This window comes from Saccoglossus kowalevskii, chromosome 4 (genome assembly GCF_978046115.1).
Source record: "Saccoglossus kowalevskii chromosome 4, keSacKowa6.1, whole genome shotgun sequence".
NCBI classification, from domain to species: Eukaryota; Metazoa; Hemichordata; class Enteropneusta; family Harrimaniidae; genus Saccoglossus; species Saccoglossus kowalevskii.
The window spans coordinates 43,094,471-43,110,490 of NC_140644.1; the positions used below are offsets into that span (position 1 = coordinate 43,094,471).

General features: G+C 34.4%; 1 protein-coding gene and 1 long non-coding RNA gene across 6 annotated transcripts in view; one reads left to right on the forward strand and one right to left on the reverse strand.

Moving 5' to 3' along the window:
• Positions 1-7,460, forward strand: part of LOC102800695 (uncharacterized) — an 83,300-nt gene extending 75,840 nt beyond the window's left edge. For all 5 annotated transcript variants that reach the window (XM_085498149.1, XM_085498152.1, XM_085498150.1 and 2 more), the window contains 4 exons: positions 811-909; positions 3,722-3,841; positions 4,011-4,108; positions 4,583-7,460. In XM_085498149.1, the coding sequence (XP_085354275.1) occupies positions 811-909; positions 3,722-3,841; positions 4,011-4,108; positions 4,583-4,856 (591 nt within the window). In that variant the 3' untranslated portion in view covers positions 4,857-7,460. The remainder of the gene's footprint in view (positions 1-810; positions 910-3,721; positions 3,842-4,010; positions 4,109-4,582) is intronic.
• A 4,589-nt stretch (positions 7,461-12,049) lies between these two features.
• Positions 12,050-13,396, reverse strand: LOC146747416 (uncharacterized). Its single transcript, XR_014929113.1, has 2 exons — positions 13,131-13,396; positions 12,050-12,387 (listed from the first exon to the last, which is right to left on the reverse strand). It is a non-coding gene; the product is annotated as an uncharacterized LOC146747416 (long non-coding RNA).
• Positions 13,397-16,020: the final 2,624 nt, after the last annotated feature.

The window sequence follows — 16,020 nt, forward strand, 5'->3', positions numbered from 1 at the left end:
GGAAATTCAGGTGCAATTTGAAGATCAGAATCCAAAAACTGAAAGATTGATATTGTGGTCACGGCTTTCTGAGATCAGCATTTATGGCAATCTAGACTTTTTATTTGTATCTTTATTCAAATGAATATTTCTGAGTAGCCTTGTGTAGACTCATAATTTTGAAAAAAAGAATCTCTGGGATATGTTATGACATGTTATTGGCAAGTGTGCTATCATGCACCTCTGTTTAGTAGAGATTGATAGTATTAAACATACTCTGTGGATTTGAGTTATTGAGAACCGAATGTTTGTTATCACAAAATAAACTCACACAATGTTTTCTCAGAATGTTTATTTAAGAACTGTAGCCAACAGGAAATTATACCCATATGGTTAAAAATTATAGAAATAATTGCTCTCAATTCTATACACAAAAAGTGTGATGTATAATAAAGATGTGACACTAGTACATGGTTATGGTTTTGAATAATATAGTGCTTACAATGATATCCTCATACTTAGCCAAAAATCATATGTGTGTTCCTATGTTGAATTGATACATGTACATGTATTATTTAAAAGATGGGACAGATCTCTCAATACTGTTTGTGTGTTTATCACGTTGATAGGATGAGGTAGAAACGTTAACCTTTCAACTTGAAAACTATAAGGAGAAAGTAATATTTGAATAATATAGTGCTTACAATGATATCCTCATACTTAGCCAAAAATCATATGTGTGTTCCTGTGTTGAATTGATACATGTACATGTATTCTTTAAAAGATGGGACAGATCTATCAATACTGTTTGTGTGTTTATTACGTTGATAGGATGAGGTAGAAACGTTAACCTTTCAACTTGAAAACTATAAGGAGAAAGTAAAGATGTTAGAAGAAGCTTTACAAAAGGACAGTGATAAGAAAGTACAGGTGAGTTGTTTCTTTCATCATTTGCCATCTTGATTTGTGGTTATCATGGTGATTCATCTGTCCTATTTATTGATATAAAATTCTTGTTGGTATGTGTTTATCATAGTGAATCGGCTCACATGCTTTCTCAAATTATCATGCTTACTCTGTGATTATCAGAGTGAATCAGCTCACATGCTTACTCAAATTATCATGCTTACTCTGTGTTTATCATAGTGAATCAGCTCACAACTTTACTTGAATTATCATGCTTACTCTGTGTTTATCATAGTGAATCAGCTTACATCTTTACTTGAATCATCATGCTTACTCGGTGTTTATCATAGTGAATCAGCAAACATGCTTGCTCACATTATCATGCTTACTCTGGTTATCATAGTAAATCAGCTCACATGCTTACTCAAATTATCATGGTGATTCAGCTCACATGCTTAAATTATCATGCTTACTCTGGTTATGGTGAATCAGCTCACATGCTTACTCAAATTATCATGCTTAATCTGTGGTTATGGTGATTCAGCTCACATGCTTACTCTGTGGTTATTATGGTGATTCAGCTCACATGCTTAATATGTGGTTATGGTGATTGAGCTCACATGCTTAATCTGTGGTTATGGTGATTCAGCTCACATGCTTAATCTGTGGTTATGGTGATTCAGCTCACATGCTTAATCTGTGGTTATGGTGATTCAGCTCACATGCTTAATCTGTAGTTTTGGTAATTCAGCTCACATGCTTACTCTGTGGTTATGGTGATTCAGCTCACATGCTTAATCTGTGGTTATGGTGATTCAGCTCACATGCTTAATCTGTGGTTATGGTGATTCAGCTCACATGCTTAATCTGTGGTTATGGTGATTCAGCTCACATGCTTAATCTGTAGTTTTGGTAATTCAGCTCACATGCTTACTCTGTGGTTATGGTGATTCAGCTCACATGCTTAATCTGTGGTTTTGGTGATTCAGCTCACATGCTTAATCTGTGGTTATGGTGATTCAGCTCACATCTTTACTTGAATCATCATGCTTGTTAGTATGTTAGTACATTTTTACTCTGATAGTCATCTTGCATTTTTACTTTGATAAATGTTTTGATGGTATGTGGCTGTCATGGTGATTGAGTTGTACATCTTTACTCAGATCTTCATTATTAATTTATGGTTGTCATGGTGATTGAGCTCACATCTTTACATTAACAGTGTTTCTTCTCACACATGATTCAGATATTTTATTAGCGTAGTTTGTTTGACCTCTAAGGTTGATATAGTGGCTACCCACTGTGACTTCTAACAATAATACATTCCCTGTTGTGTAACCGATGGGGATAATAAGTATAGGTTTTGAATTGTCAAACTTTTTTTTTTAGAATACTAAGGAGTCTTCATATGAACAAAAATGATTTTAATTGAAAACGTTTTAATGAATATATGTAAATAAATATCTACTAGGAAGCTACCGAACTGACTGCTTTGGGTTTCATTCTTGGTTTATCATCTATTTTCCAAAAGTAATTATTTATCCTGGAAGTTGCCATTTGTGTGAAAACTTTAAAATGTATTAACTTTCATTTTCACGTGTACTAGCTAAAATCTGAATGTTAAGTTTTATCCCTAATGATATGTTTCTTGTATAAATAGATTCTACCGGGTATTCTTTCTTTTTAGCTCTGATCTTATCACATGAATGATTGTCCGTGTCAACTTTTTGCTTTTCTGACTTCTCCTTGAAAACTGAAGCCAGATTTCTTTGATACTTGGTATATATTTGCTTTGGGTAGGCCTCTCTTAGATTTTTTCATTTTATGATATCTTCAGTTCTCTAATTTTGGTGAATATTTTTGTCATTTTTGCTAAAAAGTGATATTTTTGACTTCTTGTTGAAAACCACAAGTCTGATTACTTTGACATTACATATATAGGTATTACATGTGGACCTCTCAGATTTGTTCATTTCATAATGATATTTTTAATTCTCTAATTTTGATGATTATTTTTGTTATTTTTAATAAAAAGTGATATTTTCGACTTCTTGTTAAAAACAGCAAGTCCGATTGCTTTAATACTATGCATATTGTTCATTTTCTAATGATATCTTCTGTTCTTTAATTGCCATGTGCATTGCTAACAGCGGAGCTATCTCAGCTGATAGACTGCTTGTTTAAAAATTTAATTTATCCATTTAACAGTACAAGGCTTGTGGAGAATACCCTGAGTATAAACTTCTTTACTTTATTCAGAGCAGGCAGCTGTGTTCAATTCTGTTATAGAAATTGTTTTTAGACATACTCAGCAATGTTTCATATTTGTTTTATTTTTGTTTGTCAATGACACATTTATCATGATTACTGAATGGGAGTGAGGTGATGCACCCGGCCTCCACTGATCAATATATACACAATTGAATGTTGAGATTGTGGATGATTATTGAAAAAAATAAACTACATACTATGAAGTTAAATTAGGCTAGAATCATAAACAATATACACTCGCTGAGTTAGAAGGTTTTGTTTGTCCTTGAGGTCAGTCACATTCAAAATATGTTTGTGTATTAGCTAAATCCTTCCAGTACTCTCAAATGAACAGAAAGTCAGAACAGGATATCTACTTTTAGTTTTAATATATCATTTTTTTGCTGAAACAGCATTTGTTTTTCATTATTCTGTGTTTCACATATTTGCAAAGTACGTATTCAACTTTAAAATAAGAGTTATTTAGACCATTGTCACACCTCTGTCACTCACATCAGCACAAAGGAGGTAATACATCATACTGTAGCTCCCAATCCAACATAATGGTAAGTGTTTTTCTCATCAGGTGGCAATTGCACAATTCAAAGATTTACCTGCAGAAGTAGAAAGTTTGAAATGTGTTATAGAATTGAAAAATAAAGAAATCCATGATCAACGCAAAACTACAAACACTATGAAAAAAAGGGTGAGTAGTAAAAACTTGTTAAACTCAAGACAGTTTGTTTGCATTGTGTACAGTACAATTTTCAAAGCATCATTAAAACAATCTGAAACAGACCTTTCTAACAGATATATGCAATAAACAGAAATGAGTCAAAATTTGGTTGCAATAACATATTTTTCGTTTTGCACAGCTTGAAAGGATTCCTGAAATGGAAGAAGAGATTAAACGGCTAAAAGCTCAGACTGAATCTTTGATGGCTACAGTAGATACAAAATCTGCATATGAAAGGTAAGACACCATATACAGTAGATACAAAATCTGCATATGAAAGGTAAGACACCATATACAGTAGATACAAAATCTGCATATGAAAGGTAAGACACCATCTACAGTAGATACAAAATCTGCATATGAAAGGTAAGACACCATATACAGTACCTGTAATAGAAGTACATCACATAGTTTCTTGATAATCTGAAAAAAATAATAATATCTGATATCTAATAATTCTTCTGCTGGCAGGCACTTACAATATTAGAAGTTTAGAATTAGTATATAAATTGTAAGTTCAGTTCTAGAATTACAGTATCTATGTCTGTTTGGAAATCACAGTTGGTCATGGTTGTATGGGCTACAATATCCTTTCACGTTGGTTTTCACCATTATATCACTTGTATCAACTATCCCTATGAAATGATAACAGGTGATCAGCTCGTAATATTCTAGTCTAATCCAGTCTAAAAATCTCTTTAATATTTACAGACAATTATCATCAGAACATGTTGTCCTACGTGAGCATATTGAAAAAGAATCCCAGATGAACAAGCGTTTATCCATGGAGAATGAAGAACTATACTGGAAATTACAAAACTCTGATACATCATCACCTATATTAGGCATGACGCCAAGTAGTACAAGGTCCACATTATCTCCATCCCCCACTCATCATAGAGACTATTCCAGGAGACCTATGTCACGATCTAGTTCAACAGAGAGCCATGAAAGCGGTGTTTTCCCACTATCAACATCACAATGACATTAGTTGATTGAATTAGATTCTTTGCACTGATGTGTCTAATGTAGAGAAGTGCATTTTTGTGTATATGTACCGGGTATATCAATTAAATCATGTGATAAATTGTTTGAAAATATATTGGTATACAATGTATGTACCTTTGAGCTTATGTCTTGTATCTATTTGATGTCTTTGTACTTGCATAGAGACAGTGTATCATAGTGAGTCTAAATGCATTAATTGTTCTCTGGTTTTTAATTTCACTGTTTTTGTTGTTAAATCCACACATAACAATAGAACTCATTGTTCAAGTTTGTGAATTTAAAACCCAATGAAATTGCTCAAAACATCAAAATAGTGAAATTAAGCCAGTGAAAATAAATTGTTTTACAGTGTACATGTATTGCTACTTCATCAATCATGCTGCTATTTTACAACTTTATCAAACAATTGATTTGACAATCTCAGTACTTAGATTATTTTGGCAGCTCTGCTGTGAATGGCTGTTCTTTATCATGAACCAATCTATGATGCAGCAGTATTTTGTTGGTCACTGTCATCTTACAGTGCTTGGTATCAATATTACTATTTTCACAAGATGTGATTTGAATGCTATCCTGTTTTCACTCCAATTGATTGTTGTTATGTTCAATTTTACTATTTTTCTTCCATTCATACATTCCGTTTGTTTAACTAAAAATTCCCTGAAGACAAGTTTTACATTTTTGTTTTATATTAAATTCATTGTCAATCATCTTTGTGGAAGCTGCAATAATGTTAACAAGTAATTGTGTTTTTGCTTTTGTTGTAAAGTTTTCAAAACCAATGTGGTGCATAGACTGCTAAACTGGTGCAATGACAGTGAAAAAATGCTTGTAACAGGTATTCTATGTAATACAAATATTAACAGTGTTTTGCAATCTCCATCTCGATAAATTTGCTTTGTCTGTGCATGCATGTTGTGTTTCTGCTGTGAAATGTTTGACGTGCTGCTTATGTCTTCTGTAATATAACATTTTGTCGATGCTTTTATGGTATTGTCTGTGAGAAGTATTAGGTATTGTCATCTGCTGTCTACTGTTATCATTGACACACTGATTGCTTGGAAATTATTGTACTATTTGTAGCATACAAACATGCTTCTTTTGTTCTGTGGTGTATCACCAAATTATGTACTGTAAATGTATGATTGTGATATTTGAAATGATTTGTAACAAAGATAATGTTACGTTGAAAAATAATTAATCAAATTAAGTCAGTTGCATGAAACAGACCCATATACAATAAATAAACAAACGTGAAACAGTAACTTATTTTACAACTGTTATTATACAGTATTCCACTCTAGAAAAGTCGTATTATTGTTCATGCAATGTACAATTAACTCTACTACTAGAATCTAAATGTGTACTGCAGCTGTCTTCATAAATTTGAACAATTTAATAAATTTATTAACATATTAAACATCAGAGATTTAACTTGAAATAAAATTTGCCAAAAATGGTACTTATGGCTTCAATTTGCAGCTTTATAAATGCAAATATGTTGTAAAAAAATTGTAAATAAAATGTAATTTAATGTCACCTTCCCATAATATTTTATTTATCACAGAATTTATATGTAATTTAAAATACTAGAAATTAGTTGTAATGTTCAGTGATTCTAACTATATGTATAATTAAGTGGCTTGGAGACTGACTGTACACATTGCAAGTCGCAAAGCTGCTAACAAATCTGCCTCACTATTGGTGTTTATGGCTATATGCAAAATTTGTATTTGAATGTCGTCCATCTTGCAATCAATTAATTTAACACTGTAGGTATTCTTTACTGCGATTCTTGTATACTTTAATCATAGTTGCACACATTGTTTGTATGTTTGTTTGTTTTTGAGACGTTATATAATATATTTGTATAAATGTCCTTAAACAATCATATTTCAATGTTAATCAATTTTGCAACACTTTTGAATCTTGCTTAGATGTAGATTGTAAAATTACATATTTCCTGTAATTTGCATAATAGTAGAAAACAACCAAAGAATAGTAGCATTTCAATAGTGGTATCGGTATTACTTTGTACAAGATTTTCAAGTTAATTTAATGTCTTCCATTAATTTCTTATTATTCATATTGTTTGTTTTATGCGAAGAGAGAAAATTGATGTACGTCCATTCATTATTTGCTGAAATCAAATTAAAAAACAAACATGCAGTATAGAAGCCGGTACTTCCAAAATGAACACATACAGATGTTTTATGTCAAAATTTATGTGCAGACATTTACAGTATATATGAAGTGTATGTAATGTGTTATTTACAACACTAGTTGTACTTGCACCTCTCTGTTTCAATTAAGTACTCATGTCTGTTTTTAGTGTGTCTCCTTGTTCCCCAAGCATGAAACAATTCATTTAATTTAATGCCTTGTGTCAGTCTACGATTGTACTTAATCTGTAAACCTTGTTATTAAACCATACTAAATAATTTGTCCATTTTTTTCAAAAAATGTTTATTCTGTTTGTTTTCCATCTATTTGCTTTTTTTTTCTTCTGAAACCAAAGATTTTTTGATTTGATTTTCAGATGTCAAACAAAAACTATGATTAAACTTGTTTTGTATCAGTATTCTCAGGCTGGACATGATCTCTATTCCCTTGCCTAGACATGATCTTCACCCCATACCTGGACGCAATCTCTATTCCCATGTCTAGACATGATCTTCACCCCATACCTGGACACAATCTCTATTCCCATGCCTAGACACAATAACTAGCCATGTGCCTAAATAAAGATCTTCAGGCCCTTGTCTGAAGTGAGCCAATTCCAGCAATGGAGACTTTTGCATGCGTTTTAAGATGCGTCTTGTCATCTACCTGCATTTCAAAAATTTGTACAAAGCCACTGGCTGACCGTATCCAGCATACATTCTAACATATATCTAGTGTACATTACTGGAAAGGACAAAATAAAAATTAATGTTCTTCATGAAAAAATGTTTGTAACATGGGAGCCATATTTTAGCAAATTTAATAAATTAAACATGTTATCTTGGGTGCATAAACTGATTACATTATGTTGCCTTCACACTACCTCCCCAAACATTACTTTCTGGTACATGTACTTGTAGTTTGATGTACTTTTGGGAGGGTAAAATCATCCACCATGTTTCACCCAAAGAGGGCGCACATTGCGTGTCGAATAAACTATACACAATTGCATGTATTAAAAGAGCCATTGGCAAAGACCATATATTCATAAACTCTTTAGAAGTGTGAGAACAAATACTTAATTCGTAAATACCAAATGTACATCCATATTCAAAGATCGTTGACCTATCTTCATTTTATAGTCAGTATGTCACTGCATCCGCAATTCGCCCTCAACACAAACTCTGGCTACAATTATACCGATACTCAAATCGGAGTCAACGTTTCTTTATCAATTCCCTAAAGTTAGGTTTATTACCTATTATTTTTTGAGTATTCAACACGTGCAGTTACATATTGCAATATATTGTTCTGCCTTATTCAATTGAAAATGCGGGGAACGTCACAAAGTCGAAATATTGCCTAAAAAGTTAGAAAAGCAACTTGTCTGGATAAATGGATACGTTTACTTGGAAAGTTCGAGAACATGCCTGAAAGACCTGTTGTTGATGTAAACTGTTTGATGCCTCGAACGTCTTGCAAACAAAGAATGAACAGAAGCTCGGACAAATGGTGATTGTTCTGGAAAGTCAGATAAAAGGTATGTGATGAAATTTCAATCTGAAAAGTTGAGTGGGATGTTGGACATTTGTTTTGAAGTGCATACATTTGTAATTTAGAAATATCACATAACAGTTGATAACATTTACTGGTAAGTCTCAACAGTTGAATGAAGTATCCGAAAAAGTTGTCAGAGGAGTCGCAACATTTGTTTGTCAATACACGTTGAACAGCTGCCTGAAAAAATAGAACGAAAATTCGAATGAAAGTGGAAATAAATGTGTCTGGAAAGTTGGTTAAATTGCATGGACAGGAATTTGTCTGGTAAATTGAATGTAAAAATGTGGACGAATAACATGAAAAATCAGAAATGTTGAAAAAGTCGATAAGTTTGAATGAATCGTACGGGATACGGACTGTGACTTCATACGGGCATAAATATATCAATTTACGTAAATAAACCAACCAATCGTTCAGCGCTGTGCAATGCAGCCGATCGCTGTAAGAAACATCCACTCAAAAGTACGTCACGGTGTTATGTAAAACGTACAAGTGAAGACGAAGCGATCGTACGATTTTAAAAACTGGTACTGAAAGTCTGACAAGATAAACAAAAAGTAAGAAAAATGAATGAAGACTAGTATCTAGTGTAATTTAAATTACTGCGCATGTCTGGGATCGACCTAGGGTTTAGCTTGTTCTGTACGTGAATCAGTAAACATGCCTGTTATTAGGTGCTGGAGGGAATCGGGGATATGGCCTTCAAGCTTCTCAAGATCTATCTCTGTGGGCATGGGGTACACATCTGTTGGCTGATCTATGTTTTGTAAATCTTGCTTTATGTTGGATGCAACCAATTTTGCAAGTCTAATGTGTTCTTCCTCTACACATTCAGGGATTTCTGAATCAGTATATGACTCGTGGAGAATTGATACAGCTCGTTCCTTGTGTGTAACAACATTGATTTTGCCTTCAACTTCAGCTATCGTTATATTCTGTCCAAACTGTTCATTAAGGCGTCGTTTGATGTGAGTAGTGCTGTATGCAGGAACATCTGGTGGCAGATACATTGCCAATTGTTCTCGAAGATCACCTAGTGTAATATGATGGGGAATTCTTCTCCTCTGGGTTCTCCAACACGTATCAGGGGGAAATCTCGTCTGGTCTCTATATCACGTTTTCGTCTTCGGTTATATCGTAATTAGTTGCAAATCACTGAGTCAAGTTCCGTCCAGGACCTCACATGAGCCTAAATGATGACAGATATAACACAGCCATTCACTAGTAATCAGCTAAATAAGTCGATCATAAACTTATTTATTTATTAACACACAACATCCCCCGGAGGGGATGAAAAGGGTTACAAATCAAATATTAGTAAAAGAAAAATAACTACATAAAAAGTAAGGGAACAAAAAAGCATTAAAAAAAAAGAAAGATAAATTTGTATACATGGAATGTGTTACTGGCTTAGTTTATGTAGGTGCTGCTGTCTTGTATTAAAACAGTTTTTTAAAGTGCCTGTGCAATGCCCACTCTCACGTTAACTATTTTAGATCCGTGTCCTACTGAAGTGGGCAGTTATTGATTGTTTTTGTCAAAATGGTTACTCCTATCCAAGTAAATTTAAGATATATCTCGTGCTGTAGCCACGCCCACCAATCCTGAAACGGTCGACTGTTTCCGGATTTCCGACTCTCGCCGAAAGTGCGCCACCAAATGCCAAAATATGAGAGGAAGCCATACTCCTGAGCTGTACTTATATAACACTGCGTGATTCAACATACTTTTAAACGATATACATTTTTCGGTCGGCATTTCCTTTTTTTGTCAATTTTTTTTTTTTTTGAGATAGAGAGTTTTTAGAAGTTGTTTTTAGAACAAACGTTTGTGATGGTTAAACGTTGTGTTGTGGGCGGTTGCAGTAATACGTATAGTCATAGTGTAAGTATTCACACTTTTCCAAACGATCCGAAGGTGCGACGTCAGTAAACGAAAGCCGTGAAAACAACGAGAAAAGGTTGGGGTGGACCTTCTCCTTACAGCGTCATATGTAGTGTCCACTTCACCTCAGATTCTTTTTTCGAAAAACTGTCTTCGGCCGTGAAAAAACAACTAGGTTTTAAAGAGAAGCGCCGACAACTTAAACCTGGCGCAATACCAACAATTTTGAAAGAAATAGATTCCGAACCAGCCCATGATCACCGAGGCGGATTTCAGAAGAGAGAGAGACGTCGGGTAAGTGTTTCAAATCATTTGACTTGTTTTGCCATCCTGATTATCGCTTTATAGAGACAATTAAGTTTGCGTTATGTAAAGGTATCAATAATTTTTTATAGTGACATGAAAACGAAGCGTCGGACAAACAGGAAATTACGCAGTCCTTACACACTGCTAATTGTTTTCATTTTCGCAGGCTAAAAGTTTCTGAATTGTTCGGTGGTTTGTGTTGAATGTCGAATTCACACCTCTGTTACTTTCCTTCTAGCTTGATCTGCGAAATAATTTTATGGGGGTACTGGACATCTCGACCCCAAAAAATCCCGACCCGTTTTTCATACCTACAGCCAAAACAAAGTCAGCTTGGACTTTCAGTTATGAGACATGACAAAACAAACGCTGCCAGTGATAGATTTCGCGAATAAAAAACAAAATTAACGCAATCAAAGGCGCCGACCACACGCGTTGGAAATACTAGTAGATAGTACACGATGTTTCGAATTAAAAGATGTCGATCAACGTTGAACTAGATAGAGGTTCGCGTCGCCACATTGAGACAGGGTCGCGTCGATGCGGTGGGTCGAGATGTTCAATTTGGGTCGAAATGTCTTGGATCGAGATGTCTAGAAATCATTTATGGAATAAGAATCCGGGCTTTGGCTGTCAATGCGTTATCACCAAGTACTAGTAAATAAGTATGACAATCACGCTAACTCGAGTCCACTCTGAATTTGTCTGTATGTGTGTTGCTCTCAATTATTTTTGTTATCCAATTAAACGCCACCAGTCACGCACTTGTCCTCGTCGTGACCCGACGCGTTCACCCATTTCAACTGAATCTATTTCCACGCGGCGGTCATTTATTTAGTAACTGTGATTTGTCGTTTTTTTTAGTTATTTCCCTATTTTATTGATCACTATAGTTTAACGTCTAGAATGTCAAAATATGTTTTCTTTTTATTTTAATTTTGATGCTTCTACTGGAAATGTACTTCAATAGAGCATGTATGATATGATTCTTTATGGTTTTCTATCTACTATTGTTGAATCAAAATGCTCTCATTATAATTTACAGATTACGTAGAAGAGCTCTTCAATACACTAGACTTGTATGTTGGAGGAGATTGTGTATTACATACACTTGATGATGCACCCCTGCCACTCAACAGCCAGTATGCCCACCCTGACAAAGTCTCGGCAGTTCATTGCCACACTACAAGATTCACATAACAGTGTAAATACATTTCCGGATGCTGCAACAATTATGCTAATAAAAAACAGGCTACGTTACACAGTTCACAAATTTTATTTAGACTTGTGATGAACAAAGAAATATGACAATGTAAACATTGGATTGTCTGTACATGTATGTGAGGAAAATAATGTGAATAAAATATAATTTGTACATGGATTACTATTACTATAGTATATGGTTTTAATTGAGTGACACTGTGTGACAATGAAAAAAGGAAACACATCTTCAGATTTTGGAATCTATGAAAAACCAAGATTTGGTAATTTAAGTCCTAAATAATTCTCTGACATAAATATTGATAAATCTGTTACTGCTCACTCTGGTAGTACTGTAGTCTTTTTCAATGAACTTCAAGTATCCCCTCGTTAACCTGTGGAGGTTTAGAAAATAAATAAGGTCACAATCTTTATTTGGCATTTGTTTATACGTAATTCATTCGTTTTATGATGCATCTTTTTTTACTATAATAAAGGCAACTATTATTATGTTATATATGTGTTTGAATTATGGATGAAAAAAATATTGAACACATTTACAATTAGTACATAAGTATAAGCAATTGCCACCCAATCCTCTCAAACGATTATTCAAAAAATAATTAAATTTTTTTTCTTCATTTTCTTTTCATAATAATATGTCAATTTTATTTCACCAAACATTTTTCAAATTTACGTTTAAAATTTTGAAACTTGCGGATGTAATGCACACCCGCGCTTCGTGTGAAGGGAAGCCAGGTCAAAACATTGGGCATTTTACGTGTGTAGAGCAGCCCACAGAGACGTCGGCCGATCCCAACAACCATATCAGAAATTGTTGATGGTGGAAAAAAATAAGAGTTTCATTTGTGCAAAAAAAAAAATCAAACGTGATAAAGTAAAACGCCGATGACATTCGGGCCACACGAGACACTCACGCCTTCGACCATGAACGAAAATCCAATATATGGATGCCAATGCACGTTTGAACGAAGCAGGCAATATTTCTGAGGAAATTCGCGATCTAAGTTTATCGAGCATAATAAAGAGTTCACACATACCTCTTTGAAATTATCGATAAGATATTTTATAAAGAGTAGTAAGCTCAACTAGAACAAAAAAAACTAGAACTTCTTACCGACTCGAAAGTTGTCCAATGCCGAGGTTCAGCGATAGTTTACAAACGTGCGCCGGGGACGGTGACATCACTGCGACCAGCCACACCAGAACGGACATATCTCGCATCTAACTCAACCCCATGCAACAAATTTGATATCCAAGTGTTCATTATGGCCCGTTCTTCCTCGACGAAAAAGTACATAAGTGACAATTTAGTCAAAGACGAGAAAACTGCACAAGAAATTTGCCTTATTTACACGTATCGGCAATGCGAGCTGCCCAGCAACTTCCCTTTCTGACGTCACAAGGGGAATTTCTGTATGGCAATGAATAGCTAATGAGGAGCCTCGTTTTAAAATACAAAAAATAAAGTTGCTGTAGACTGAGTTTAAAACACATTTTTTCACTTAAAAAAAATAATTTATGCTTAGAAACATAAAAATTAATAATATTTATGTATCAATTGATAATTTTAGACGTGAAAATAGCAGCCATTTCACAGGCACTTTAAATATTGCGCTAAAGGAATTGACATTTTCTCATTACTTAGTAATGATATGAATTTATTTTCATTACTAAATTTGTCAAAATTTGGTATACATTTATTAGCTACAATGTAAAGTTTTGATCTTATTTCCTTGTAATGAGGACAATTTATGACAAAATGTTGTTCATCTTCAACATGGTCATTGTCGCACATATTGCAGACTCTGTCTTTAAAATCCAAACCTATATGCCGGCCTGTTTCAATTTTCAGACAGTGGTTGCCAAGTCTAAATTTTGTTAAGGATTTGCGAAGTTCATTGTTTTCATAATTGTTAAGTAGTTTTCTTGTTCAATTTTGGTTTTAAAAAGTTTGTAGGTTCTTAGTTTATTTTTAGAATCAACAGATATGCGAAAACAAATTCATGACAGTAAACTGGTGTGCTTGTTGTTCAGAAGAAGGGAGCCAGTCACACAAATCACTAAACGCTTTATGATTCAATGCATTGAGATTGCGAACATTTGATTTCACCACTGTGTGACTGCTGGCAATGTTTTTGTTTTGACATGAAAGATTGCATACATGTCCGATGATACTTGGCATCCACTGCTCGAATATCTCCTGCAAATTGTATTCGTGCTTTTACATTCACAGCTATCATGTCATTTCTTCTTTCACAGGCCTTGAGAAGACTCTGCTGAATAATACTAGACTTCCTCTCTTTGCTCACCATTTCTATATTACTTGTGGAAGAGTGACGTGTGCGGTGGCGTGAAAGAGCCTAGAAGTCATGTTCATCATCAGCACATACATATATGAGGCAGTGTGTGGAATAGTCATAAGGTTTATTTACAGATCGCAAAGTCGGAATCGGGGATTCTCTTCCCCTACACTCAAAGTTAGCTTGTTTGCATGCTTTGATAATATTTTTAGGTGCAGTATACGATTTGTAGCACTTAGAATGTACGAAATAATCACTTTGGCTGATAAATGTTCATATAAGTTATCCTGTCGTCTTTTAGATACTTCAGTCAGTTTGGATAGACCTTGTTCACGCATGATTCTACCATCGCTGACATCCTCACACTCTCCACAAACAACACAACTATTATTTGAGGAGGTTGCCATGTTTTGTTCTTCAATATACTGAAAACATTGAGGATATAACATCCTTGGTATATTTCAATGCATTTAATAAAACACTAAATAGTACAAATCGTAAACATCAGCGGATTTAAATTATATGATAAAAGTATATAAATATACAAACCTGTATTAACACGTATCATTTATGAATAAGAGTTTCAACATTGGTTGTAACTGATAATATTTCCCAACAGCATCGTCACTTTTACGCTAGAAACAATAAAGAGACTTTCATTAGGTAATTATTGGCCTCCATTAAATGATCGACAAATTGTGTATGAACAGACTGTTGGTTATGTGAAATACTGCTTGTCGCAACCTTACAAGACATGGATGGACATGCAACTGCGGGTATCACATGCAAACGTAGTTTAATCCCCTACATAATTCACATTGTAAATACTATTATTATATCCTATCCTGTTACATCAACTAAACCACAGATAACTTACCAAAATACAGATAATTAATAAGAACACAAAACTGACAAAACAACTGACAACAACAAAACAAATCAACTAACAAGTATCGCTGTCAGAGAGTAAACTCATCAATTCTATGCGGTAATTGGATTCACTGTACTGATACTGGCGATAATAATTACGTATCGCCATATAATCTGTCTGCATGGGATTGTGGGTTTTACCTTTTTAAGCAAAATTTAAAACAGACACAGGTTATATAAAAGTTTCAAAATAAACATTATCAATACTGAATTACTTTTACTTATACTTAATTACACAATTCTTAAAACCTGAGTTCAGTGAAATGCTTGAAGTTAACAAAATATGCTTAAAAACAAGTATTTTGAAACTTTTATGGCTAAAATTTTACCAGCTACCATGGTAAAATATCTATTTTTATATATCTAAATGTTTGGCAAAAACTACCTATATTTTGAAAGCAAACAAAGATATATACTGTGACGTTAAATGCGGGGGGGGGGGGCTTTGTAGGGCTACACCCTATTCAGGAGTGGGGAGCTTGTCTTTAATTTAAACTCGTGCTCTGTGTCCAGGGAGTATCGGCAACTGCACTGCTATCTGCTGCTACTGGTAGCACTGGTACAACGGAAGTAGTTCAGGCAGTGAGCTTCAGTGATTCCTGTTGATCAGCAGGGATTACTGCACAGCACGTCTGCATATGTACCCCTGTATAGGGTACAGCTCACTGGAGCCAGGAATAAGCATCACACGATGTTACAGGATCAAGAGACTTGAATGCTAGAACTGCATCTGACCCAGATTACCTGCAATACGATGACACACGTCATGGCGTG